This window comes from Petromyzon marinus, chromosome 13 (genome assembly GCF_048934315.1).
Source record: "Petromyzon marinus isolate PM22_M1 ecotype Great Lakes invasive population chromosome 13, UKy_Petmar_22M1.pri1.0, whole genome shotgun sequence".
NCBI classification, from domain to species: Eukaryota; Metazoa; Chordata; class Hyperoartia; order Petromyzontiformes; family Petromyzontidae; genus Petromyzon; species Petromyzon marinus.
The window spans coordinates 12,707,255-12,734,906 of record NC_133679.1 but is presented as its reverse complement, the minus strand read 5'-3'; the positions used below and the strand labels follow the sequence as shown (position 1 = coordinate 12,734,906).

Genomic DNA, 27,652 nt, shown 5'->3' with positions numbered 1-27,652 from the left:
CTGGTCCGGCACTTCTTAGGGTCCCAGAAACACGCTGCTGATGAGGGCGACGATGATTTTAGTGGCTCCCCCGTTGGTGGATAAAAATAAAATATCCAGAAAAATGTTCGCTGCAGCCACAGCTTCGTGCCCAATGCAAACCATAACACAAGAAACCTGACTCACGACGCATAGAGGCTGCCTTCGTCGCAGACTGCTAAGTGGTCCTCTCCCCCCGCTTCGCCTGTGAAAAGCGAGAAATGACGGTGTAAGCAATTTCCCCGACCCACCCCCAACAGCTCCCTGCACCCCCCCGCCGCCGACTTCCAAAGCCATCCCAACCAGTCTGAGCGAAATAAATAAATGAACGTACGAGCAGCAGCAGCAGCAGGAATAAATGCATGACCGGAGGGCGGAGGCGGCCTCGGTGGTTGCCATTGGGAGCCCCTCGCGCGGGGTGGGAGGTTCTGAAGGCCCGGGAGCGGCGCGGAGCGGCGGGATTTACGGCGCGTGTACAAATACCGTAGGCGATGACGCCGGGGGCTCGCGGCGCGGCAAAAAGGGGACGGCGGGAGAGGCCGGGGCCCATGCCAAGTGTGTGAAACGCATCCCGTCGCGGTCGCCCCGGCCAAAGCTCCACTAAATCGATGTTTGCGGCATGTCGCTGGGGAGGGATGCGGCGCGGACAGACACGCGCAGCCCGAGACGCTTTTGTAACCTCGCGCCTTAATTGTTAAAAATGGCCAAGGCGGTGGTGGCGGCGCTAACCGGCGCGGCGAAGTATGGTCACAATCACCCCCCCCCCCCAAATACCGGACAAGGTGTGCGGGGAAGCCTTCATCCAGCAGTGGATTGAGTAATAGCTGGAAATTATTAATGAAATTATGATTCGATTTAATATAGAGGACAGCGCTCCTGTGGTGTGGTGGGACTGCACATCCTGCATCCTATTATCCACGGGGTTATCCGCGAATTTAATCGACACACGCGGGGCATGAACGCAGGTAATTGCGGATAATCGCCAGAATATGGTGCAAACATTCAGAGTTTCCATGGACCCCACAGATTTCTGCGGATAGTAGGGGCCATGGGCAATAGAGACATTGATATGAAGGTTTCTCATGTTGAGAGTGTGGACGAGTGCGTACTGCGGATTCAGTTGAGTCCGGTGACCGTTGCTTCACCACGCGAGAGAGTTCACCGCCACGATAACCCCGTGATTTTTGTGATTGTCGATGGGGCTCTGGTAGTGCATATTGAACCAAGTGAACAGGGTGCCAATATTCAGTAATAAATAGCAGGAATGCAAACAGCAAAAAATAAGAGGAATGTGAAAGAGAAGCACATGAATGCATGCCCAAGTTCGAACTCCACTTACCGTGGCTCACATTATAATTAAGCACATACACTCCAAATTTATCATCATTCACCAGCTATGGTAAATGATATTAGGAAGCCACTAGACATATGCACTTTTAAAACTAGATTGAAAACTCATTTCTTTACAACTGCTTTTTGTGTTTAGTTTGTTGTCCTTCCCCCGCACCTCCGATTAGCACAGTTGATTACGTACGGTTGTGAAAGAAGTTAAATGTACAGCAACATACATGGTCAATCCACTGATGGATGAAGACCTCCACACGCGCTTGAAATCTCACACAATCCCCACGAATCCACAATTCATCTCACTCCGGCGCGGGATATAACATTATCAATGCAACCTTGGGGGGTGGTCATCCTCTCTCAGACACGTTTCCCTCCTTTGGCTGCAACTCCATCACCAGGCTCGTCCATTGGCCATCATCTCCATCTCGTGACATGCCCAGGCCCAGGTGTGCCGACTTTGCCGAACGGTCAATATACGATGCGTCTAACGTTCCTCTATCCCTCATCAATGTGCTTCCCCCTCTCCCTCTCTGTCTCTCAGTGTACTTCCAAGCATGTATCATCCTTCCCACTCCCCGGTGCTTCTGTGGATACGTATACCATGGAGATGGAGCGTTGAAACCAGCTTGTGCGCAGGCGCCATATGTATTATTGCATTGCAGGACCATGAGAAATGGCTACGGCTTGTGGAGGCCTTCATCCAACAGCGGATTGACCGCTGCTGATAATTATGAAGTGACACGCTATGTGTGGGTTTAATATGGGGGAGTAGTCGTGCAGTGGTCAGCGCACTGCGCTACGAACCCAGCCACCTGAGTACGATTCCTGCTCGCAGCATCGGTGACGAATATCTGAAACGGTGCTGGGCCTCTCCAAGGTCGACTCGGCTTTAAATGAGGAGACAAAGGCGGCCGGGCGTGGTGCCGGCCACCCACCCCCCTCGTGTGCCGTGCCGGCTTTCATAGGTGCTCACTACCAGCACTTGTCCCAACAGTCTGCTAAACGCTACAACGGGGGATCTTCGTCTTTGTGTTTTAAATGCACAGAAGTACTGGGGCATGGTTGTTTTTACCGAGCCATTAGCAAAGACAGTGGGCACAGAGAGCACACTCTCTCAGAGACAGCAACAGCTCATCACGTTTAAATTTAGACCCTGCTAGCAGCTTGCATGCGCCTCCACTCGCCAAATAATCGCATAACGCAGGCATTAAATATAGAAGCTGGATTCGTTCAGGGTTCATGCGTGCAGCCATCTGTGTGCAGGTTACAAGGCAGAGAGACGCCAAATGCCCTCGCTATCGCCGCACCACCCACGGAGAGACGTGGCGACACAACGGTTGGCCGAAAAGAAATCGCTTTTTCCGCGCACGATACGTGCCAAGGGCAGTGTGTTTTAAAATCGACTGTTTGCGACTCATTTTGCGTCACGCGCAAAATTATCTCGTGATGTATTTCGGCGACTGGGGTCTTCGAAACCCGGCGATGACAGGAGGAGGCAAAGCGAGAGCAGCAGGGACAGGGCCGCGCGTCCCGCTCAGGAACACACGGCGCTCGACAGGGTTCGCCAATCCCGGATAGCCTGCCCCATTGGCCGTCTTCGGACCCGCAGGTAAGACACTGACGGAAGACGATCATTCCTCGATCATTCCTCGATCATTCTTCGATCATTCCTCGACTGCGAGGGATCACCGACGAGGTGGGCGAATAAAACTGGCAAGACAAAATGAGCAACAATACGAATGGGGCAGTAGAAATGAGTGAAAAGGAATACCAAAATAAATAACACATGACCAATTTCATGGGACCTCCTTTGCCAGCACCAAAATATGAGATTAGGTTTTCCCCTCTGGTCTTTGGCGTCCTCTGGTCTAACACCATTTGAGACGAGGCTCCAAAGAAAGCTGTCTCTGGTGTGGATCAATCAGTTTCAAAGACAATGCCAATATATTATCAGAGTATGTTTTTGGTTTGCATTCTGACCGCAAGTATTGTGGTTAATGCAGACATGATTCCTTGTAAAAGGTTTCAGTTTGGTGTTTTAACATCTTAACACCTAAATTTTGATTTAAAGCTTTCGTGACTGCAGGGATTCATATTCTTGGTTCTTTCGGTAAAGTCACGTAGAAGGGAAACAATACCGAAAGAACCAAGAATATATATCTTAACACCTGTTTTGTTGCCAGATAAAATGGGAAAACCTATCCTCACATGACCAATTGTTAAATAGAACGGTGACAATTTCATTGAATTGCTGCGGAAAGTGAAACGTTCCAGGTCGAGTCCGCCACCGTTGTTTGATGGTGATCCGGGCAAACAAGTCGTGACATCGGGATGCAAGTTCAGACTCGCGCCCCGTCGCTCTCCTTCTCAAGGGCCACGAGCCGGCTTCTGTGCACGCGCTCCGTCGTGTAACGTAACTTCCAAGGAAATGTCAGAATGTCTAGATCTGAAAAAGGGCCATTGCCTGAAACGTAAGCTCACTACTCTACACTGCACTAGATACTCTTTCGCTCTGTACCCCCACATCTGTGCCACCAAATCAATCTGTGGAAATATCCCATGATATGGGCCCCCCCCCCCCCGATTTTTCGCATTATCCGTGCTTATTCACGGACGAGAAGTCACGGAAGCGCCCTTTTTGGAAGCACCGAACTCGGAGGTTATTTTCGTGGTTATCCACAGATGAGAGGAGCGAGCCAGCATTTGCCGCAGACGTATCCTACCACCTGCGCCTACCTGCGAATAGCTGCGTGGATAACAGAAGTAAATCTTTGCGGGGGGAAAAACGAGGCTCTACCAATAGCACCACCCAACATGAGCACGGACAAGAGAAGTTGAATTGTTTACATATGTCATCATCATCAGCATCAATAGTCTATCCACTGCTGGACGAAAGAACCCTCAAGCTGGCTCCTGCTAATTTCAATGCTCCATCTCCATGGTGGGCACAAACTCAGGCGCAATTCCCTCCTTTGGCTGCCACTCCACCGCTCTTCTTTATTGTAAACAATCACATATCTTCGAATAGGCGAGTGTGCAGATAATGGTCTACAGTAAGCGCGTTGTAAACAGACGCAGTATGCTCACTCTCTCCACGCACCGCATACGTACGTGCTACATAATATTAGATTATCCTGACTTAAAAGTGCGGGCTGCAGTGTAGTGGCCAGCTACAGGGGCCAGCGGGCATCAGAAGGCAAGAGCGCTGATCTCCAGCCAAGCCGTCGCACGCTCCTGGCAATTTTAATTCCTTTCCCGTATGAGTCGATGGAAAATTCCATCTGTGGTTAGCAGTGACAGCACGCACACCGCTCGCTCTCTGAGCTGGGTCACCGACCGACCCAGAGAGGAGGAGGAGGAGGAGAGGGATAAACAACGACCAATCACGCGGCGCCCACAAGCAATCTAGTGGCGGGTCAAATGAGCATGTGCACAAATCATTCGCTCACCAGTACGCTCGCTCCTTCCCCCCATTCACTCACTCACTCTGTTCTCTTATCCACTCGCTCATTCACTTGCTCCCTATCTCATTAATTTTCTCGCTCATTGGTCTCTTGCTCATGAATTAATTAGTCCATTAATGAATTAATTTGTTCCGTCGTTTGCGCGCATGCTTCCTCGTTCGTGAACTCCATCATTCATTCATTTCCTCATGAATTTGTGTGCTCATTCATTTTTTACTCATTCGTGTTCATTAGTTTGCTCACTCGTTCACTCACTCCCTCATTCATTTGCTCCTCTAATTTATTTATAAGTGCCCTCTTTCATTCACTAATGTATTAATGTCCTACCTCATTCCAGCTTTCATTCGCTCACAAATTCACCCTTTCCTAAGTCAATTAATTTCCTACCTTACATTTGCTCACTTCGCTTGCTCAATCGTTCAATTGCTCCGACGGTTATTCACTCGCTCATTCATTCCCTCGGTTGCTCACTTTTCTCCATAATTTATTCGCTCCCTCAAATGTATCTCTTCGCCAATCAGTCCCTTCGTTCGGCCCACTTCATTCATCCGTTGGATGCGGTTCTGACGATTGGTCGCTCTGGGTTGCTTTTGACAACGGCCAATAGTTCAGTCCCCGAGGGCCCCAGCATGCATACATAGGGAGCCACATCAATTCGTCGCAACGTCGGCGCACACTTCTCACAGACAAAATGCAGTGGAATCGTGTTGCCCATTTGTGTCTGACGAAAATACACCTTTATTTACCCGTGGGGAAAATAAAAAAAATCTCAATGGGTATCGAGAATCATTTGCGGGAGGCTCCCGCCGCGTTTTCCATGACGTTTGGCCAATTCCGTCGTACTCCAAGCCAACGATGTTTGCAACGTCACATTTATTTATCCTACAATACCACCAAATTTTTATAAAAATACCTCATTAAAATGCGACATGCTGCTTGCGTTCCTTGAACACGTGATGATGGTCATTGTTACCGTCATTACCATCACCATGCTCAACAATGCCATCGTCATCATCCTAACCTATTTCCATATAAGAGCTCCTTCTCAAGCCAGCACCTGGCTCGAATCAGCTCCCACTGGTTGCTGTCAATTCGACATTCTCCTGCAAGGTCATGTCAAGGTAACTGGAGAATTTCATTTTCAAATCCACATTTACAAAACGCACTGTTTGTTTGCCTCCCCAGTTCTTTTTAGTTGTTGTTGGATACAACCTCTTTGATCTTTACCTGTGTTAAATGTTAATGCGCAATTTTATTGTGGGACTGTGTGCTATCTTGGTGTGGCGTGGGACTGTTTTTGTTGCTGTTGTTGTGATGCCTAGCCCAAGCGTGCATTTGGCGCTGAAATATCGGCAGTAATTTATGTACTTATATACGTAATACATATTTATTTCTAGTTACTTTCACTACCTTTTACGCACTCGGACCGTTTTTTGTATTATCTGTTATTGTAAATGTTGCTGACCCCGTGCCCCTACCGGGCATCTATGGAAAAAAAAGACCTTCATAGCTCATAGGATTCTTCCTCCAGTCTAAATAAAGATTCTGATTCTGATCTAGTTTGACGTGACCCAAGGAGAACCTCTTGTTGTGTGATCCCCATCACCGGCGAGCGACGCTGGCTCGCGCGCCCTCCGCCTCGCTCGCTCGTCCGCTCTGCTAAGAGCCGTCCGGCTGCCCTCTCACGGAGTCCATCTGCTCGCCAAGTCGCGACTTGGACGGCGAAATCTTAAGAAATTCATGGCCGCGAGGGGGGACGGCCAATCGGTTTTCCTTCCCCCCTCACGGACCCTCGAGGTGTCTAGCTTTATTTGCAACAAAGGACGCAGCCAAATGAATAAAATGCGGGGGTCTTTTTTTTCTTTCCCCAAGTCGCCCTGCGCCGCGACTTTCTTGTTTTTGCAGCTGCCGTCTAGCCGTGTAAATTTATCAGCTGCTTTTTTCAAACTGCTTTTTCAAGGCGCAGCGATCGCTATTCTGCATTCACGAGCTCTGCAGCTGCGAAAGGACTGAACGTGTCTCTTCATAATGCTTAGCGGAAACAGCCGCATGAGAGCACTTGAGCAAAGAAATATCTTTTTAAAAATTGCGTGCGTCAGACATTTTTTTATTTAAATGAAAAAAAATAATCGACGCCAATAATAGTAACGCCAGAGTGTACCTTTCCATTATTAGACATTTTCCCCCACGCGATCCCTCCAATAAACACGTCAGAGACGACAGCGACAGCAGCAGCCCTCTCATCTCTCACGAATAAACGGTGCCTGTCAGGGTGCGGCTTGTTGCACGGACCAACAAAAGGCAAAAAAAACCCGACAGATCCGCTCTAATCTGCAGGAAAATCCCTCTCCTACCTTACAGGGACCTCCCAAGGACATGCGCCCCCATAAACGCAGCTGCCAGAGTTTATTAACTGGGTGAGAAGAAACAAATTGGGCGCAGAGCAGATTATTGGCCCTAATCTCTTATCGCTTGCTGCGGTTTTATCGGCGGCGGGGCATGTCCACGTTTTCACTGCGAAGGAACAAACCTCGCCCGACCCATAGAGGTGGTGGCCACAAAACACTGAATTACCGCTACGAGGGCTGCATTGTCATTGTTCAGCCTGCGCCAAGGCCCACGGTACAATGGGGGGGGGGGGGCGTCTCGCAAACACAAACGTGCGGCCGGTTCCGTGCGAAACAAAAAAAAAGATACAAAACACAACCCCCACCACCCCCCCCCCCTGGCCACCGCCAGGCCACATCGTCTTTTGTGCCCCCCCCCCCGCACCCTGATTTCGCCGGGAGTCAAGTTGATTCATGAAAGAACGCGTACCCTTGTCGCACCATCAATTCCACTTTGGAAGCGTGTCATAAACCATCGCATCCCGCAGCAATACCGCCGCGGCAGTTTACTCCGCTCGCTCGCGGGGGACCCCGGGGCCCCCACTGCGAATAACAGTGACCGCGTGCAGATTAAAAAAAAAAGTCTCCCGCGTATTTACTGGGGAGCGACATCAATTTGGCACGCTGCCCGCGGTAAAAAAAAATACGTCACCCCCCACCCCTCCCCCCACACACCGCCAACCAAATCGGTGTCAATCGGCGAACGGCACCTAACAGGCGCGACACCACCTGTGTCGCTACGGCGGGGTTATCGAGCGACACAGGGGGGTGGTGGGGGGAGGGGCTCCGTCGCGGGTGTCCAGACACCTCCCCAAAGTGGTTATACATGGCCACGGGTCACCGTCACTAACCTTTGGACAAATGCATGGTAAGTTTGAATGTGCATTTTTTCGCTTTTCTTACACAAACGCCAATCGATGATCCGATTTCGTTACCGAACAGAGGCTCTGCGCACAGTAGCACATGATCGGTGGCAGGTTCAGTACCGGGTCACGGATGCAATCAGTAACCGAACCAAGAACCAGGAAGCATTCCCAAGAAGGGCGCCGCCGGCTTTCGAAGTGTGGCTGTGCCCCTGTGGTGGGTGACCAGGTTGTTACGCCGGGGCTGGAGGATGGGGAGGGCTGAACCATCCAGCGGTTGTCCCTTGAGGCCTGGGTGGCACAGAACATCGCCCACTCTCGCCCCCCCGCATGACCGCTCAACACCGGGGGGTTCCTCGGGAGAGCCCTTGCCATCGGGTCTTGGCGTCGGCCGATTTCCCACGCCAGGACAAGGAACCGCTCTGCACAGCTGCACGGTCGACGGCCGAGAGCGTGCGTTACCGCCCCGCCGAGCGAGGAGGCGAACTTGATCCACAGTACAGTTCAAGTGTCAGTGGGCAACCGCAGTTGACAGTGACGCCAGCAAACCTTAAATCAAAGACACTGGCGGTAGTACTGGTGTCACTACCGCGGAGAGTTTTGAATAATGTAAGAACAACTGACAAAGAGTGGTTTTGTCACGTCAACGAGAGCATGAGGAGGCCCTCATCTCCCGTTTACAGCTTGGAGCTTGAAGACGAGACTTTCCATCGGACAACTACTGTCGACCTCCCCGCAATGCCGTACTCGTTTTTAGCAAACCTGGAGAACTTGAAGCCCGTGAGTTGCTCGCTCGAACCACCAAACCACCCGGCTGAATCTGATCAGCACGTCGAACTGAACCAGCGACCTCCGGATTGCAAGCGCAGTGGCGAAAACCACAGCGCCCCCATACAGAAGCCGTTACGAATGTACAGAAGCATAAACCTGGAGATGGCGTCATGCCGTGGAGTGTCCCTCACCTGTGGTCGCGTCTTGGCCGGGTCGACAGCACCGGCTCCACTGCCTCCAGTCTCTCCTGGGTGATGCTCCACGGCCCCATGGTGGTACCCGCGCCACGCCGTCCTTTCCGATTACCGCTCTCACCTCCTCCTCCCCTTCTTCCTCCTCTTCTTCCTCCTCTTCCTCCTCCTCCTCATGCTCGTCAACCTCCTCATCCTCTTCCCGCTCCTCCCGCTCCTCCTGCTCCTCCTGTTGCTCCTTGGCACCGAACCCCAGGCCGGGCGGTTCAGCCCGCGCGCTGCTCTGCAGGGCGCTCGCAAACAGGTTCTCGTATTTGCCATGAGAGTCTCTGCGGCTCACCGTTCCTCCTCCTCCTACACTGGCGGCGGTGGTGGCTGTGTACTTGCGCACACATTCGCCGATGGACGGCGCGTCCACCGCACCGCCAAAGAACGACGGGCTCCGCTCAAACGGCCGTCTGAGAAACTCGACGTCAGAAGTGCTGCTGCCCTTTCTCCGGCCCAGGACTGCAATTTTATTCTGCTCCAGGGTCCTCCACTGCCAGCTCCCTAAGCCCATCGATACACGACTGAGCGGATGTTGCTGCTGCTGTAGAGGTTGCGGCGGCTGCTGGTGTAGCTGCCGCTCGCCAAACTCGCCACTGCCCTGGAGTCGTCTCCGCTTCTTCTGCGCCAGCCGCTCGTCACGATGCATCCACTGGAAGGAGACCGCCTGGGCGCCAGCCTTGCCGCCGCAACAGCGTGGCGACAGGGGCGAGGCTCCGGCTCCCGCCGACTCCACCGAGCAACCGCGCTCCTTCTGCTGCTTTCGGCCGCCACCCTCCGCCGTCGCGGCCGCCACCACCGTTGGCGCCGTTGCCGTCGCCGCTGCGACCACCTGGCAGTGGACGGGCGCCGCCGAAGGTGCCCACGAGTGATGGGCTTGCGAAGGGTACCGCCCGTAGTAGCCGAAGTTAAGGTTGCTGGCGGTGAGGGTGGACGGGGCGTAGCGTAGCCCGAAGGTTGAACGGTACTGCTCGCCCAGGCACCGGTAGCCCGAGCCCGGGGAGAGCTGCGACTGCTCGCCATACTTCTGTCCCCGGGACGCCGACCGGCCCTTCTTGCTCCTGGCCCTGTGCTCGCTCGCCGAGCGAGGGCCGCCACCGACGCCACCGCCGCCCCCGCTCAGGGCGTCGTGCATGCAGGGCAGCTGTCCGTGCGACCCGCCAAAGTTCAGGCGGAACAAGCTGGGCAGCAGGTCCCTGGCGGCGCGCGGGGGGTGCTGCCTGCAGCTCACGCGGCACTCGCCGAGCTTCGAGACGACCTCTTCCAGCTCGGCGGCGAAGTCCGCATCGCGGTGCCTGCCGCGCTTCAGCTGCATCAGCCGCCGCTTGCGCTTGTGCCGCTGCTTGCGGGCAGCCGAGCGGCAGCCAGGCCGGCATGATGGCGACGCGATGAGCGCTGCGCCCTCCGAGGACGACGCCACCGACCCACGGTCGAACGAGAAGCGCCGCGGGCCGAGCTGGCAAAGCTTCTCGGCGCGCTCTGACGTGCTGGTGTTGTCCGTGGCGATGCCGCTGTCGCTGGGGCTGGCCTCCTCGCTCGCTGGGGACGGCATCGTTTCGGAGAAGCGCGACGGCGAGCGCGTCGGGTAGGCCGGCTGCGGTGAGAACTTGAGGCCGGCGCTCTGCGTGCCCTGCTTGAGCATCGCCTTGGTGGCGATCGGCCTCCGCTGCACGTGCAGCTGCTGGTGGGCCTGCGGCTGCGCCACGGGACCGCCGCGGCCGTATTCCTTGCCGCCCGTGCCGCACACGCCGGGACTTGAAGATTGCGATATTGACGGCGGCGGCGGCAGCGGCGGCGGGGGCGGTGGTGGAGGTGGGCGGACGGCGGGCGAGAGCAATGGAGGGGGTGGCCCCGATGGCCCGCGCTGAAAGGCAACGGGAAAGCCGAGGCCGTACGAGGCCTGGAACAGGTTGTGGCCAGAGAAGGCGCCGGAGGACGGCTGCGGCGGATCCGCCTTGGGCTTGCGGCCCCTCTTTTTCCCCACGTAAATGGTACCGCGCTTGCTCACGTGGATCTGCTGGCACTGCCGGGCGCCGACTGGGGCGGCGATGGGGCATGGTTTCTTGCTGACCTCGCCCAACCGCACCTTCGACTTTCCCCTCTTGGCCTTGCCCGAGCTCGACAGAATCTGATTGAGAATTTTCTTCCTCTTGAGCGTTTTCATTTTGTTGATTTTTGTCAGCACGGTGCGATTGTGTAGCAGCTCACCGAGTGCCTCGCCCTGGCCACCGCCCGCCTTCTGCCGAGCCACCTTCTTGTGACACCCGTCGGCCGGCGCCGCCTTCAGTTTGAACCCCGCCGTCAGCGGGGCGCACGCCATCGCCGCCGCCGGGGTGCCCGCGTCGCACACGGACAGCTTCCTGGGCCGGCCGGGGCCCCTCTTGACGGGGACCCTCACCGTGAGGCCCGCCGTGTTGGAGTAGAGGGGGCCGCCGAGGGCCAGGGTGTCGTAGGGCTGCAGGATCACCTCCCGCTCGGGTGCCGCTTTGGATTTGGGCGAGGACGGCGGCCAGTCCGACGCGGCGCTCTCGTCCAAGGGGGCCTTTTTTAAGTGCTTCGTTTGCGGGCGGCCTCTCTTTGGCTTGCAGAGTTGGTGGCTGCCGCTGAACGTGCCCTGCAGCAGGTCCTTCACTTTGCTCTTACCGAAGACGGACCTCGCCGCTTTGTTCTTCATCCCCATCAATAAAGTGCTTCTCCCCACCTTCCGCTTGAATGGCAGCAGCTCGTGGCCGATTCGCTTGAGCTTCGGCTTCAATGCCTTGCTCTCGGGCCATGCGTCGTCTTCCTCCTCCTCGTCCTCCTCGTCGTCTTCCTCCTCGTCGTCATCATCATCGTCGTCTTCATCGTCGTCGTCGCCGGCCACGGAAGAGGCCGTGGCGGCGGCAGCGGCGGCGGCGGCGCAGTCGAGGGCCGCCGGCTTCCCGTGCGCCGCAACCGCCACCACCGCTGCGGCACCGCCCCGGCACCGCCCGCTGCTCCTGCGGTGCGCGTCCACCTCGTGCACCGGCGTCAGCACGGGTGGCTCCAGCGGGCGGTTGTCGGACGCATCGCGGCCGGCCTCCGTCTCGATCACCGTCAGTTTTGGCGGTTTGCCCTTCTTCCGCTTGGCCACGCAGCCCGAGTCGTGGGGGTCCGGTTCCGAGGCCTCGGCGCTCAGCTGCGTGGCGGAGGCCGACGGCTGGCTCTCCATCGGCGAGCCGCACGCCCACGACGGTGAGGACCCCACGGCGGGGCTGTTGGCGCTGGGCAGGGAGCCGCTGCATGTGGCGCGGCGCGTGTCCCGGGCCGACTCGGCCTCCCCGCCCAGCATCGACGACACCTGCGACTCGCCCAGCAGCGAGTACGAGCGCGGGCCGTCCACGCGCGCCGCCTTCGAGAAGCCGAATGGCGTGAGGCCATCCTTTGGCGGCGCGTCGTCCTCCTCGTACGGCATCTCCGCGTACTTCCCGTATGCGAAGCCGGCGGCCGAGGCACCGGTGGCGCCGTCCGGCCCGGGCGCGTCCTCGTCAGCCGCATCCTCGGCGGTCTCTGCCACCGTCGCGCCGTCGGTGCCGCCGTCGTCCTCAATAACGTCGTCCGTCGCGACGCGATCATCCGGGCGAGCGGTGCACACCGCACCTCTCGGAGAATCGTCTGCAGTGCACAGTGCCGGTGCCGGCAGTGGGGGTGGCGGTGCGCATGCTGCCGCGAGTTTCATGGCGAGCCCGTCCTCGCCAATGCCGCCACCCTCCGCCAACGGGCCGTCCATCCCGACCCCGGGCTCGTCCTGCACGTCCCTTTCGGGCTTTTGGAACGCCGCGGCCACCGCACGCTCCAAGCTCTTCGACTGCCCCATTTCGGCGCGCAGGTCCTCGATGCTGCGCAGGCTCAGCTCGATCTTGCCGTCGCTGTCGAAGTCGCTGTCCTCCTCGTCCAGCGACTCGGACATCATCTCGCGGTAGGCCCTGCTGTGGAAGCCGTTGTTGATGATGTCCGCGTTCAGCTCCACCGCATCCAGCTTGTCGTCGGCCGACGCGGCGTCGTGCAGCCCCACGAGCGACTCGATGGGATCCATGCCCGGCAGGGCGTCGGCATCGCCCGCCCGGTACGCCGCCACGGCGATGTCAGCCAGACCGCCGTCCGCGAGGTACGAGGCCATCATCGCGTCGTCCCCGTGGCCCACGCACGGCGACGCGCCCGGCGAGGGGACCCCTCGGGGCGAGGCCCGTGCCCCGAAGCCGGGGAGGAGATCGGCATCGTGGTAGAAGGCACTGCCGGGCTCCTTCCAGCCGAGCGGCGCGGGCTCGGCCACTCCCGACGCTTCCACGGCGTCTGCGGACTGCGGCGTCACAAGGCACTCGATTTGCGAGATGTGCGTCTCCGATGCGGTGGCGGTAGTGGTGGCGGTGGCGGCCACCGCCGCTGCTGCCGCCGCCGCCGCCTTCGCTTCTGCTAAACCGCGGGGCTCCTCCGAGGCTCTGTGGGAAACGGCTCTCTCCTCCGCTTGTTTTTGCAACTTGATCCGACTCTATTAACGGACAGGGGGGTGGGTGGTGGTGGTGGTGGGGAGCGTAAAGAGAGGGAGAGAGCAGGAGAGAGGGATACAGCGGGAGGAGAGGGCAAAAAAGAGATGTTAGAGCGAGAGTACGTCTGCATTTCACTTGTCAGCTACACACTGTGAAACCGCATGGTAAGAACAGCTACTTCGCTCCTTTATTTAAGAGACTCGCAAAGCTTTGTATCCCTGAAAGCTCTTAAAACACCATCATCTCAGAGCCAAGGTGAATTGCGTCGTGGTTTTTTTCTTCCCCTCCCTGGCCGAATTGTGGCCAAGGGAAACAAAGAGGACTGTTAGATCGTGCCAATGAGACATCATTAAAATTCCATCCCGCCCTTCGGCGTGGCCGCGAAACCGATCCAAACAGATTTTCACACCAGCGCCGCCCTCCTTTTGCATCTGCAAAAGGAGGGTTTGCGTGTCCAACCCTACGCGAGAATCGAGCACCGCGCGTCCTTTCTCACTTTCCACCGACGACAGGTTTGCTCTCTTGCAAGCCGGGGCTGGAGGCGCGGTGACAACAATTCACTGCCCCTCAACTGCCCCCCCCTGCCCCGACCAATGGCAATTCGATCAATTTTCTGCGATTCAGGGCTATGATTCCGTTCAAGAAATCGATTGTTTCTTTGTTGTATTATTTTTGACATTTGTATTGGGGGTTGTTGTTGTTGTTGTTGTTGTTTCATCGGTCTCCCTTGCACGGCCATACACTGTACGCAGCATCGCCAGAAATGTAACATCCGTGCGTCGTACGCACGCAGTTTACACGGGCGGGAGAGACACGGATTGTGGGGAACGTGACCGTGAATACGTATCGCGAGTCCCAAGAATCAGCGTCAATCGATGAACCCCACGCGTCGTTAAACCCCTTAATAACAATTATATAATCGGCGAACTGCACCGCCTGCCTCCGTGGCTCCCCCCACAGAGCGCGTTTACGCGGGGCGCGCAGTGGCAGCTGCGTCGCGTTAAAGGTTTCACAAAGTGCCCAGGTGCACTGCTCGGTCCGTAATTGAACTAAACAGATCGGCTGATTGAGAATATTACGGCGGCGGTTAAACATTCCGAGGGCTTATAATTAGCCTGACGCTTCGAGTTGTGAAACGGCATTTCAGCCGAAAGGTTAATAAGGTCCTTTGAACTATCGTGTGTCGCTCCGCTCCTCGCGAGGCCGAGAGGGCCCCAATAATTTGCGGGCTGAGCGAGGGCGCGCTCTGGCCACGGGGAATGCGGGGCGCAGAGAGCGTGGAGATTACGAAAAAACTACGCAGAATGTTAATGAGGAAACTTAGCCGCTTCCCCTTCAGTAAGCGGCCGGTTAATGAGACGCAGATTTGGCCCGTATCCCGCTAGCTTTGCGCTGCAAGATGCCAGCGGAGTGTGCGGAAAGCCACAAGCTCAACTCTGCCTCAGGGCTGAGCAAAAACAGCCTCCACATGACTTCACGGCAACTCCATATTTGCGTTGCGGGGGAGGGGGGAGTTAAAAAAAAACGCGGGCCTTGTTTTCGTTACCTGCGAGGTCGACGCTCTGCGTGCCGGCGGGCGCGCGGCGGCGAGCGATGCCCTCCCGACTCTCTGCTTAAATTCGCCGCTGTCAACGAGCCGCGCCTATCGGCGGCACGCACGGCGTCGCAAAAGCGCACCAGATATCGCTACTGCTACGATTACGATGGTTCGCCGTACGTTCGTCCGTGCTCTATTTGAACGCTTCGTCGTCACGCACTGTGTATATATACGGGTGACGACCAACATATTGGCGCAGGCGGAGGCATACTCATGAGAATTCAGGATTCATAGGGTTCAATGTTACCGTCTGAGGGTCAGAAAGCCTGAGGCACATTAAGGGCCCTTAGGGTTCAATGCCAATGGCCGTGTCTCCCGGGGGCATGCTCAGGATCACACGTATCCACGTTGGTTCTCACAGCATGGCCAACGATGCCACACCGCTCACCCAAACTTCTTCAAGTGTGGACCGTACGTCGCCATGTGACTTGGCGCTCTTCAGCTGTGGAGATGCGCGGCTTGTTTACTTCGAGTCTCATTTCCCCAGAGCAACGAGCCAATTTATTTCTCCTCAGAGGTCCAGCCAATCCTGATCGCCTATATACATACGTACAAATATTTTTCATACTCAGTTTAACACGTAGGCTTTCGCGACCAATATTATTCATAATAAAGGTTTTTGGGTTAGATCGCGTTTATTTATAAATGTGTCGTAACCCTCCACCACCCGACACGGCCAATCAGCAAAGAAAAGTGTCACGTTGACAAAAGACAAATAATTCACTACTTCAGCCCACCGGTGTGTTGAAGAGTTAATCCACATTTACAGTTTGAGTACGACGTTTCGCTGGTAAATACTTCCAGCATCATCGGGCAATTCGCCAGAATGGTAAAGCCCTCGCTTGCTCCCGGTTTTATATAGAGCAGAAGAGTGACGTCATCACTTAACTCATCAGGTGCAGTGATTAGAGGCGGAGGGGGGGGTAATGTAATTATATAATCGATTAGTAATCAGTCATTGGTTATGATTAGTAATGAGTTGTAGATTAGTAATTCTTTAAATCAAAATGTAATGTGTATTATTTAATAATACGCTTCCAGGCCGCACTGAGCCGGTAGCTGTCAGAGCGATTAAAGTTATTCTTGTTCCTCTCAATTTCAATGGATTCTCTAATTAGTCTTTGCCAGTAATAATTAGTTTTACACACCACTGCAACATTGTCAAAATCAATTGAGTGTCCTTGTTGACAAGCATGTTCTGCCACTGCCGACAGTTGTGTTTGAGACAATTTAATATTTCTCTGATGTTCTTTTAGTCTTACGCTGATGTTACGTCCCGTCTGCCCAATGTAGCAGCTATGTGGCAGCTGCTACATTGGGCAGACGGGACGTAACATCAGCGTAAGACTAAAAGAACATCAGAGAAATATTAAATTGTCTCAAACACAACTGTCGGCAGTGGCAGAACATGCTTGTCAACAAGGACACTCAATTGATTTTGACAATGTTGCAGTGGTGTGTAAAACTAATTATTACTGGCAAAGACTAATTAGAGAATCCATTGAAATTGAGAGGAACAAGAATAACTTTAATCGCTCTGACAGCTACCGGCTCAGTGCGGCCTGGAAGCGTATTATTAAATAATACACATTACATTTTGATTTAAAGAATTACTAATCTACAACTCATTACTAATCATAACCAATGACTGATTACTAATCGATTATATAATTACATTACCCCCCCCTCCGCCTCTAATCACTGCACCTGATGAGTTAAGTGATGACGTCACTCTTCTGCTCTATATAAAACCGGGAGCAAGCGAGGGCTTTACCATTCTGGCGAATTGCCCGATGATGCTGGAAGTATTTACCAGCGAAACGTCGTACTCAAACTGTAAATGTGGATTAACTCTTCAACACACCGGTGGGCTGAAGTAGTGAATTATTTGTCTTTTGTCAACGTGACACTTTTCTTTGCTGATTGGCCGTGTCGGGTGGTGGAGGGTTACGACACATTTATAAATAAACGCGATCTAACCCAAAAACCTTTATTATGAATTTTTCATACTGTTTATGTTCAAGGAACCCGGGTTTGATATTTGGAGGTTGACCTGGACTTGACCCCTGATCTCAGCGGTGCTGACTCAGTGCTCAAGACCCGGCCATTATGAGCCCCGTGGGAGACGCCCATCCTCATCCCACTCCTGTGTGTTTTAAACGCATTTGACGTTCGGGGCACTGTGCGGTTTAATAGACGGCGCCGCGGTAATGCGATACGAGACATTCTGATGGAAGGTGCAATCAATAGCCAAGGCACGCGTCAACAAATTGACTGCAGTATCATTTGACATAAAAATGCAGATCGCGTTTTAAACTACATACAACCACATAGGCACTAGGGTTGTAACTATGTATCGATTAAAACCAATTCTCATACGATACAAGCATAGAATCATGTGCGCAAGGATCGATTATCTTCCTTCTATTGGATGTTCGATCTCAGTGCCTCGCAAACTGGTGTCCCGCGATCGGCACACTGGTGTGGTGCGGCAAGAGTCCCCGATGTGCCGTGATATTTTGAGAAATGATAGGAAAGGAAAGAACCTAATTGTTCGCGAGCCGGGACGGGCGAACTCTCCTTGCAGTTCAGTGGCCGATCCAGCTCCCAGCCCCCAGCTCCCAGCTCCCCAGCTCCCAGTCCCCAGCTCCCAGCTCCACCAGCTCTCCCAGCTCCCAGCTCCCCCAGCTCCCAGCTCCCCCAGCTCCCAGCTCCACCAGCTCCCCCAGCTCCCAGCTCCACCAGCTCCCGGCTCCCCTAACTCCCCCAGCTCCCAGCTCCTCCCGTTCCCAGCTCGCAGCTCCCCCAGCTCCCAGCCCCCAGCTCCCAGCTCCCAGCTCCCCCAGCTCCCAGCTCCGCCAGCTGCCAGCCCCCAGCTCCCAGCTCCCAGCTCCCCCAGCTCCCCCAGCTCCCCCAGCTCCCCCAGCTCTCCCAGCTCCCCCAGCTCCCAGCTCCCAGCTTCCAGCCCCCAGCTCCCAGCTCACCCAGCTCCTAACTCCCCCAGCTCCGAGCTCCCAGCTCCCCCAGCTCCCAGCTCCCAGCTCCACCAGCTCCCCCAGCTCTCCCAGCTCCCAGCTCCCAGCTCCCCCAGCTCCACCAGCTCCCAGCTCCACCAGCTCCCAGCTCCACCAGCTCCCGGCTCCCCCACCTCCAGCTCTCCCAGCTCCCCCAGCTCCCCCAGCTCCCAGCTCCCCCAGCTCCCAGCTCCCCCAGCTCCCAGCTCCCCCAGCTCCCAGCTCCCCCAGCTCCCAGCTCCCCCAGCTCCCCCAGCTCCCAGCTCCCCCAGCTCCCAGCCCCCAGCTCCCCCAGCTCCTCCAGCTCCCAGCTCTCCCAGCTCCCCCAGCTCCCAGCTCCCCCAGCTCCCAGCTCCCCCAGCTCCCCCAGCTCTCCCAGCTACCCCAGCTCCCAGCCCCCAGCTCCCCCAGCTCCCAGCTCCCCCAGCTCCCAGCCCCCAGCTCCTAGCTCCCCCAGCCCCCAGCTCCCCCAGCTCCCAGCTCCCCCAGCTCCCAGCTCCCCCAGCTCCCAGCTCCCCCAGCTCCCAGCTCCCCCAGCTCCCACCTTCCACTCTCCACAGGTTGCGGCGCAGTATGGCAGAGACAGCCATCAAACACCCCCGGCCCTCTGCCCAACTGAATTTTTTTGGTTCTGTGTGCCGCGTAGATCGAGCGAGCCCGAAAGTGTGCCGTGGAACTAAAAATGGTGAGAGGCACCGCTCTATCTGATTACGTCACGTGGCTTCTGACAGCCACCAGAGGTGCTGCAATGCACCATTAAAATTATGATGATATTAATAAAAAAGGAATTAATTCCTGAATGCTCATCATGACCCCCAAAGTGTGACAATGAATTGCAAAAATAGGCAGGAGGAAAATCGTTACATAAGAATACAAATTCTGATTTATTTACAAATCTAATATGCACCATATGTAGAGATTTCCCCCCACCCCCCACCACCACACACACAGCGAGTTGGAATTCCACTCGCACAGCTCCAAACGAGTAAAAAAAGTTTTAAAAAACCACAGGCTCTGGGCACAGACAGCAAGGGCCTCTCTCTAAACCTCACGACCAATCGGCAGGGCCACTTCAGAAGTGCCCCGCGACTCTTCCCCGGGCGGGCAGCGAAGACTGACGCCACTCCAAGCAAAACCAAGACAACCTCCGGGGGGCGGACCACCGTTCCGCGTGCCCCACGCCGCAGTTCCCCACGCCGCCCCGACCCCGGCACCTCCCCACACCCGATTAAAGAACCCCGGCGGCAAGGACGCGATGGTCAGTGCCATGGTCAGGGGCGTGGCGGTGGTGAGATGTTAACCACCTCGCATGGAGTACAGGAGGTCGTGGGTTCGATCCCGACCATTGCGCCTGTGTTTAAGGTTTGCATCCCTCTCTCCCAGTGGTCGTGTGGATTTGTCTCCGGGTCCTCCGGTTTTCCCCTCCACGTTTAAAAACAAGTGCGCAGAGTATTTGGCTGCTGGAAATTTCCACAAGAAAAGCCACTTTGTTGAGCTATCATTTGTGGCCAGGTCGTTTCTGAAAAAGACCAAAATAACTCAGTGGGTCTTATATGGCAAAATAAAAGAGATTAGTTTAAAAAAAATAGTTTAGCTCTCAGTGCCATGGTCATGCCATGGTCAGCAAGTTGTATAAAGCCACTCGGATCATGCCACCTGCACGTTGACCCACTCGAGTGTAACTAAACTCTCTTCGCCACTCGGGAGAAATGCCACTCCAGCCAAAAATGTATTCTCGAGAGACATTTAGGAGTTCGGTTCCATGGAACTGTCAAGGGCTCCCTGATAGTCATTTGGGTTTACATTAGGTTTTGAAATGTCATCAAAACATTTTCAACTACGAGAGGGATAATAATTGTAATGGCCTTTAACGCCACAGCAAAGCCAACAATATAATATTACAAATTATCATGTACTTAAACTACACAGGAAAGCCTCACAAATTCTCAAGACTCTTTCAGCAGGGTTCTGTATTGGGATGGTTGGCCAAAGCCATTTATGGGGTGTTTGGCTTTGTGTGTGGAATAAACCGTACTACCCAGAAAAAACCTACGCATACAGGGAGATAATGCTCCAGGCTTCGCACGGATAGATTGAAGAATCCGTATTTTAACTGCCATCTATGGGCCACCTCAAGGTCGAAGCACACAAACACCTGGGGTGATCCCAGGCAGTCTGCTATCCTAGTACTGACCAGGCACAATTTACTAACCAGGCAAAATCTACTAACCAGGCACACTCTACTAAGCAGACACAATCTACTAACCAGACACAATCGACTAACCTGGTCCTAAACCCTGCGTAGATTGTGAGCTCTGGCAAGATCAGGTGGATCCTGCGTGATTTTTGTCAAAGGTTATTAATACACAGGGAGGTGTCAAACTTCACCTCACGACCTTCCAATCAATGCCAGACTCTCCCATGCTCACCATAATGACAGCAGTGGTCAACCTTGCCGTACGCCTAATCTGCCCTCAGACATTGTTGCAGTCTGGAGCTACAGTATTTTCATTGTTTGTACCACAAGATGCCGGTTTAAGTGAAGAAATTATACTAATTATTTTCACATTTCCTCCCCATGAATCCCAAGCTGAACAACCGTTCTCAAGTAATAATTATTTGGCATAAAGTAGGTTGAAAAATAACACAAAAGAACAGTTAAACTAAAACATTGGGTGGAGGAGTGGCACAGTGGTTAGCACACCGCGCTATGAACTCGGCAACCTGAGTTCAATTCCTGGCCACGGTTAACCTCAGTGAGGATATATAAACTGCTCCTGGGCTCCTCGCTTCACTGACCCGCACTGACCGCCATGGTGAAGTTTGGTCAAACAACCCACCATGACCGATGGCTGTGTTGTGGGGGAAAGCTTTACGCAGCGGTGACTTTCCACGATTCCCTCTCTCCTGCACAAGCACGTGAATATGCTCATAAGAAAGAGAGAGAAAGATGGTCACCAATGAGACACCTCCATTCATGAAAGTCCCCCCCATTGATGCTCACACTGCGTTTTGTTGGCAATTATTTGGTTGAGCGTTACGTAGGAGGCATCGGGCCACTCCCGCGTGGTCACAATTACAGCCATATGGGAAATCGTTTTACCACCGCTGAGACCGATGCTTACAACAAAAACCGCCCTTCCTTAGAGCCTCTTCTCGGTCCGCATCTCACATCGCACACAGTTTATTACTGCAGTGCTCACACCTTAGAGCAGAGAGAGAGAATATGGAGCTGCAGAACAGCTTGGGCAACGATGGCTCAGAGTCGCATGCTTGCACGCACACGTTAAACCACAGAAGGAAAAAATAATAATAATTACAGTATTAGAGAACATTCAATCATTATGTCACAGCAATGGCAATCATTACACACCGACTCCGTCATCTGTCTCTCCGAACAGGTAATTCGGCGCTGGCTGTAACAAATTGTATCGAATAATGAGCTCTTAAATTAGCTGGGTTCTTTCCGTTTCCATAATTTAAAATTTGCCACATTTTTCCACATCGCTGCAAATATCCAGCACTAACAGTTGGTGGCACTACAGCATGTTGGCGAAATAAAAATGAACGTAACGAGCGGCCTCCACGCCTGCCTACATCGCCGCCAATCGTCGTACCGTGTGCGTATCGCAGCCACCGCACCATGAGCACGCCAACCCATTAGATAAAACCCAGTTAAACCGACGCCGATAAATGCTTCCTCTTAAACCTCACAACCCTCCACCAACATGCCACCTGGCACGTCGGGGGACTCGCGTTCATGCTACGATTGCGTAGACCGACGCGTTCTGACGGCATCCGATCGTTTTGCCCCAGCGCCAACCATCGGAAACGCAGAATCTCTTCCATTCCTCCACAGGTCCCCTTTCCACTGCCACCGCCGCCAGGCAAGGTGGCAGCAGGGCCCCTGGCGAGGTGGTTCCCGCGGACCCCGGGCCCCGGACCCCAAGCGGGGTGGCTTTAGCGGGGGTCCGCGGAATGAATGAGATTCGTTTCAGCTAAAAGCGCCCCGGCGCATTCTCTTCCCTGGGACGATTGCGCACGCATCCCACGGCGGTCTCCCTTTCACCCCACAAAGAGGCGGCACTTCTTAATTTCCATGCCGCTCCTGGCACCTGTCCAACGCTGCATCTGTCACGGACGGTTCACATCTCCGCACAATGCGGTAGTCGGGCCCGCTCTCTCTCCCTCCCGACCCCAACTCCTCGCCCCCACCTCTTTTCCCATTATACGCTGCCAATGGGGTCTGTGGCACTGTGGGGGTTTTACAGCCACCGCCGCCGCCGTGCCTACGCCGCGCGGCGCACCAGGCCCCCCCTTCTCCGTGGGCGCGATGCCGCGGCAGCGTTGCCCTAAAATGGCCGCGCTGGCGCCGTGGGGAAATGCGGTGGAGAGAGACGGGGGTCCGTAAACCTCGCTTGCCGCCAACCGCAGACGGTGGCGGCCGCTCGTTTTGCTGCAACGCGGGGGGGGGGGGGGGGGCGCCAACACCTGGTTTCAATGCGGGGAATTAAATGTTTGCGGTCTTTTGGGCGAAAAGCAACGCGCGGAGATGTCCGCCAGACTCGACTATCGAACTTGGACATCGCGACGCAGAGCGGGGCGGCCGCTACCGCGCGCACGGACCGCACCGCCATGCAGGCCGAAAGCGGACGACGCCAAATTTTCGGATTGCCGCTTCAGCCCATTCGTATTTACCTGAAAAGCAAAGCCCGCGTCTCCTCTACCCGCCCATCGACTCAAACAAACGAGGACGCCCTCACTCACCGCAAAAAATCAGACGGGAAGCGCTACGGGCGATCGCGAAACGACGGCGGAGATGGCGCAGCGTGGCACGAAGCGGAATGCGTCGCCAGCGCCGGTGCCATCTTTAGCGGAATCCGGCGCGCCCGCGCGCAGTGTGCGCATGACAGATTTCTCCTCCGCAACCGTAAAAGAGAACCGGGGAGGGAATACGGCGCGCGGCTCTGTCCAGCTGGAGTGGTTGGACGGCTGCCATCACCGCCGTGTGTCTGCGCGCGATTCGAGGCGAAATAGTCCCCGATCCCGTCGCTGCGCAGCCTGCCGTCTGCGAACATCAGCGCTGCCCGCTATGACGCCAAAAGGGATTTTTTCGCTCAAAATATATTTCCAGGTCCCCGCCGCTTACTTCGCGAGTGACGCAAACAGAGAGGAGAGACGAGGAGTCGCGTCTCGAAAAACCCGCGCGTGTAAAAAAAATAAAGTTGAAGGACCCTAAAAACGTAAGAGCAGACACCTAGGCGAGCGCTTCCACTGCGGTGGAATGCGTTCATTGGCGTTGAAATCACATGCCTGTCAGCAGGAGAGAGGAGCAGAATGGAGTCGCGGACGGCCCGTCAGCCACTGAAAGCCGCGAACTTGGCAGCGCTCCAGTTCTTTTGTTGCGTTCACCTACGTAGCCACCCTGGCGACTAAGCGGGCACAGCCAGCGAGGAGGACCGACGAGGCACGGACTGCGAACCGCCACCGCCTTCCGCGGCTCGCGCGGCGGACCGGGACAGGGCGTCGCACGCGGGCTCCGCGCGATGTCGGCGCGAGAGCGAGGGCCCCGGCAAGATGACGCGCGGCGGCCGCCGATCGCCCCGTGGCACCACCTTGTGGTCGCCCGCCGCCTCGCTCGCGCCGCTAAAGCCGGATTTTGCCGGATAAACGAGCGCCACCGCGGCTGGTGGCTTGCCGCGTCGGGGTTCGATTTCTAGACGCGGCGCTCGCCCGCCATCCGCCCCGACGGGAACAACGGCGCGGAGGGGGAACCTTTTTGCGGCCGATTTCACGCGAATCGAAGCGTTCTTTGCAAGTGAAGTGTCGCGATCTCGCGCCCGCACCCGGCACGAGCGGCTGCGTTTTTGGTTCGAGCGCCGAGGAAGTGTCCACCAGAGACGTGCACGGAGAAAACCGCCGGGTCAATGCCGAGAGATTAACCACCCAGTCCAATCATCGTAAACAACCGGCATAATTCCACATGCCGTCCGTCATGGGCGGCATCGAAGAATTTTCCCCTTTGTGCAACATTGCCGAGCAGGCGACGGCTCACAATGGCCATGCCGGGGGCTGCTTGTATGGTTTGCAATAGGACAGCGTACACAAGCACAATGCAGGACAATCTAAGGTGGAGAGAGGGGTCCTTACATGATGGTTAATAGGATCCTAATGATGCCATCCTCCCGCGACTCGATGAACTCTCAAGAATAGGGATCATAACTCGATTCAAGAATCCCAATTTCTTGACTTTACGGTGAAGATAGTGCAACCAATGGCTGCAGGGGCCACGTGAACCAATTACATGCACAGGTATGGCTGTCAGGTGGCCAGAATTCGACCGTACACCAATGAATGATCTAATCTATCTCTGTGAAGCTTTGAAATGTAACCCCATTGTAAGTGTGGGTTTTCTCCAGATACTCCAGATAATCCTCCCACATGAAGCCGAACTGACCGATGGAATTGGTCAAACATCGCAATGTATTGGGACCATTCTGAAAAAAATACTTGGGGCTAAAGTGAGGGCTTCACAGCCTAAATTAAGGGCATCCATGAATACGAATCGGAATCAATTACTACACGCACGACTCAACGTACAAGCTTCGAGCCAAATAATCCATTTAAAAAAAATCATCGACTCGGTGGGATGTCACGTGTCGACCGCCCAGCCAAGATCCACCGCGGCCGGTGCAGTGAACAGCGACGCAGAGTGACGTACAGCCTGCTGAGCAAACTTCTCACGTCATGTTTCCTTCTCGGCGAATTATATTCCCACAATGTTGCCGGAGTAACGGAGAGCAGATGTTCAGCTGCGACTGTTTGAGATGAACGTTTTTTTTTTGGTAACTCGGAAGGGAAGTGATCTGGCACGGTTTTAATATCGGCTCACAGAGGTCAATTGCTCGATTGCCGTGCGGATTTATGGCACGCGCGGCAAGAATGTGTTCCGGCAACACGAGGGACTCAAGTTTCCATTTGAGATCAAATCAGACTTTTTTTGTGGTGTGCAGGGATTTCGAATGTCTTTTATGATCATTGATAGCTGTGCACCAAAAATGCATATCGACATGAAATGCTTTCACCTTAACCAGTTGCGTATCACTACCAGCAGGATTATTCAGGAAGCACTCAATCGAACAGTTCTGTGCAAGTCAGAAGGAAAGGCAGCAAAGTGGATGTGTAAGATAGAGCCTTGGAGGATGAAACTCGGAGGCCCGATGAGGCCCCTTCTTGTTCGCTGCACAGTGATTCACGTGGGTCTCATTATCGTAGAGCGATTAAGGGTGGGGGGAAAAAAACTGTTTGTGTTCACACGCTGGGAAAACAATTATGACAAAATCGGTCAAAAATTTAAGAAAACTAAATAAACATTTGGGCACAGCATGCTGCCTAAAACACCTGAAATTAATTGGCAAACTGATCGTATTCTCCCCATAAACTAAATTACTCCTCTCACTCCATAGTTCGGCGATTTACAACTGATATAAACACAAATCCACGTGCCGATATGCGAGCGTCTTGGTCTGCAGCACTCCGTCTCCCTGCTCCGTTGAGCAGCAAGGCTTCAAGCATCTACCAACAACAATGGCTGTCGCTTGTTTACTTGAAATAACCTCACTGCGCCTGCATCTGTATGTTTGGTCAGTTCCACTCGCGAGCGTTGGGCTCCTTGCGAGAGAAATCGGAGGACCCACGGAAGAAATCCACGGAGAAAACCCACCACGCATACCAGGGGATAACAGTCTCAAAGCAATGGTGGCAAGATATAAACTAACTCGCCTGGCATACAGGGGGTCGTGGGTTCGATCTCGATGCTGACACCTGTATATTTGAAGTTTGGACGTTCTCCCTGCGGTCGCATGGATTTTTGTACGGGTCCTCCGGTTTGTCCCTCCACATTTAGAAACATGCATTTATAGAGTATGTGGCTGCCATACATTTCCACGTGATAAGCCACTTCGTTGAACTATTATTCATGGCCAGGTCGTTTCTGAAAAAGAGCTACATAGCTCAGTGGGGCCTTGCCTGATATAAAAAAGCAAGCTTCACAAGGATGGAGTTCAGTATCCACTGATGTACTGCCATCTGATCGCCTCCGAGCTGCCCAACCCTTTAACACCTGCTACTTTTGGGCAGACATCCATCCGAGTACTAACCCGACTTACGCTGCTTGGCTTCCATGAGCGATTTGATCGACATCTCTAAATCATGCGTTCCTCCATTGGTGGACCTGGGCCAATGGTGAAAATTCTACATTACTATGGCGAGACCTGGTTGCTTCACCAGGTGAACTCTATTGATAATATATTAATGATCTATCTTAATGGGCTGCCTGTAGGTGAAAAATCTATGGCACGTGGGATATGACGTCACAGCTCACGCTTGGTCACAGATATCAAGATTATTGTTAAAGTTTCATTTGCATTATTCTTTTATATATGCTATATACAAATGAGCAAGGAGATGTATATAAACACATAAATACACCGATGCAATAATATTCAGATTAAGGCACCTTTAGGATTCTTAAAGTTCAGTGTTAATGCCTGAGGCTCAGACAGCCAGACTAAAGGGCCTCTGGGATTCTTAAAGTTCAGTGTTAATGCCTGAGGCTCAGAGAGACAGACTAAGGCACCTCTGGGATTAAGGTTCAGTGTTAATTCTAGAGACTTAAGAGACCCAAGCATAGCCGTGAGAAAGCACCCAGTACAATAATTATAATAACAATGCGTGAAAGAGCAAAAAACTTAGCCAGTGGCCGATGTTTGCGCAGCTCAGGGTTACAGTGCAACGGCTGTGATGGGGCGAGGTGGATGGGGGGGGAGAGCGACCACCTCCTGGATCCCATTGCACAAACATCTGCTGTCGGTTAAGTCACAGTGGGCGGCGGGCGGGCCCTCCGCTGGGAAGCGCGGGGGTCAGGGTCCACAACGGTGGCCCCATCAGCCTCGGAGGTTAAGCATCGGTGGCCCTCGTGGGCCGCCCAACCGCCGGGGCCACTGGGGCCCCGATGACTGCTCCTCTTTCTCCTCCTCCTTCTCAACGCAAGGTCGAAGCTCCGACAGCTCGGAGCTTCGACCGGAGCGGGCGGGCGGGGGGGAAGCCTCCGCTTGGCAAGAATTTATTCCCGCTAATGACGTACACGCAGACATCTGCCGTCAACTAAATTAACGCCCGGCCCCTCGCGGGACCGCCGGTTTCATTAGAGGCACGGAGCGAGCTGGCGGACCCCCTCAACTGGTGCCAGCTGGTGCCGCGGTTATTATTACAAGCGAAAGGTTAGCGTGGTTAACAAACCCAACACTGTGTGCGGGCGTGGCGGGCCGCGGCTGGGGCGACGCGGTTAGACCGGCGGGCGGTAGGGGGTGGCATACGGGAGATCTATGGTGGAAAACGCTTCGCCTCCCCCTGTGAGCGGGCGGGCAAAGGCGCCGACGGACGTTTTGC

The 27,652-nt window shown here is 54.6% G+C and overlaps 1 protein-coding gene across 1 annotated transcript in view; it reads right to left on the bottom strand.

Moving 5' to 3' along the window:
- Positions 1-27,652, bottom strand: part of LOC116942143 (histone-lysine N-methyltransferase ASH1L-like) — a 111,875-nt gene that overhangs the window by 67,089 nt on the left and 17,134 nt on the right. The window contains exon 3 of the mRNA XM_076066943.1: positions 9,042-13,593. Within this exon, the coding sequence (XP_075923058.1) occupies positions 9,042-13,593 (4,552 nt within the window). The remainder of the gene's footprint in view (positions 1-9,041; positions 13,594-27,652) is intronic.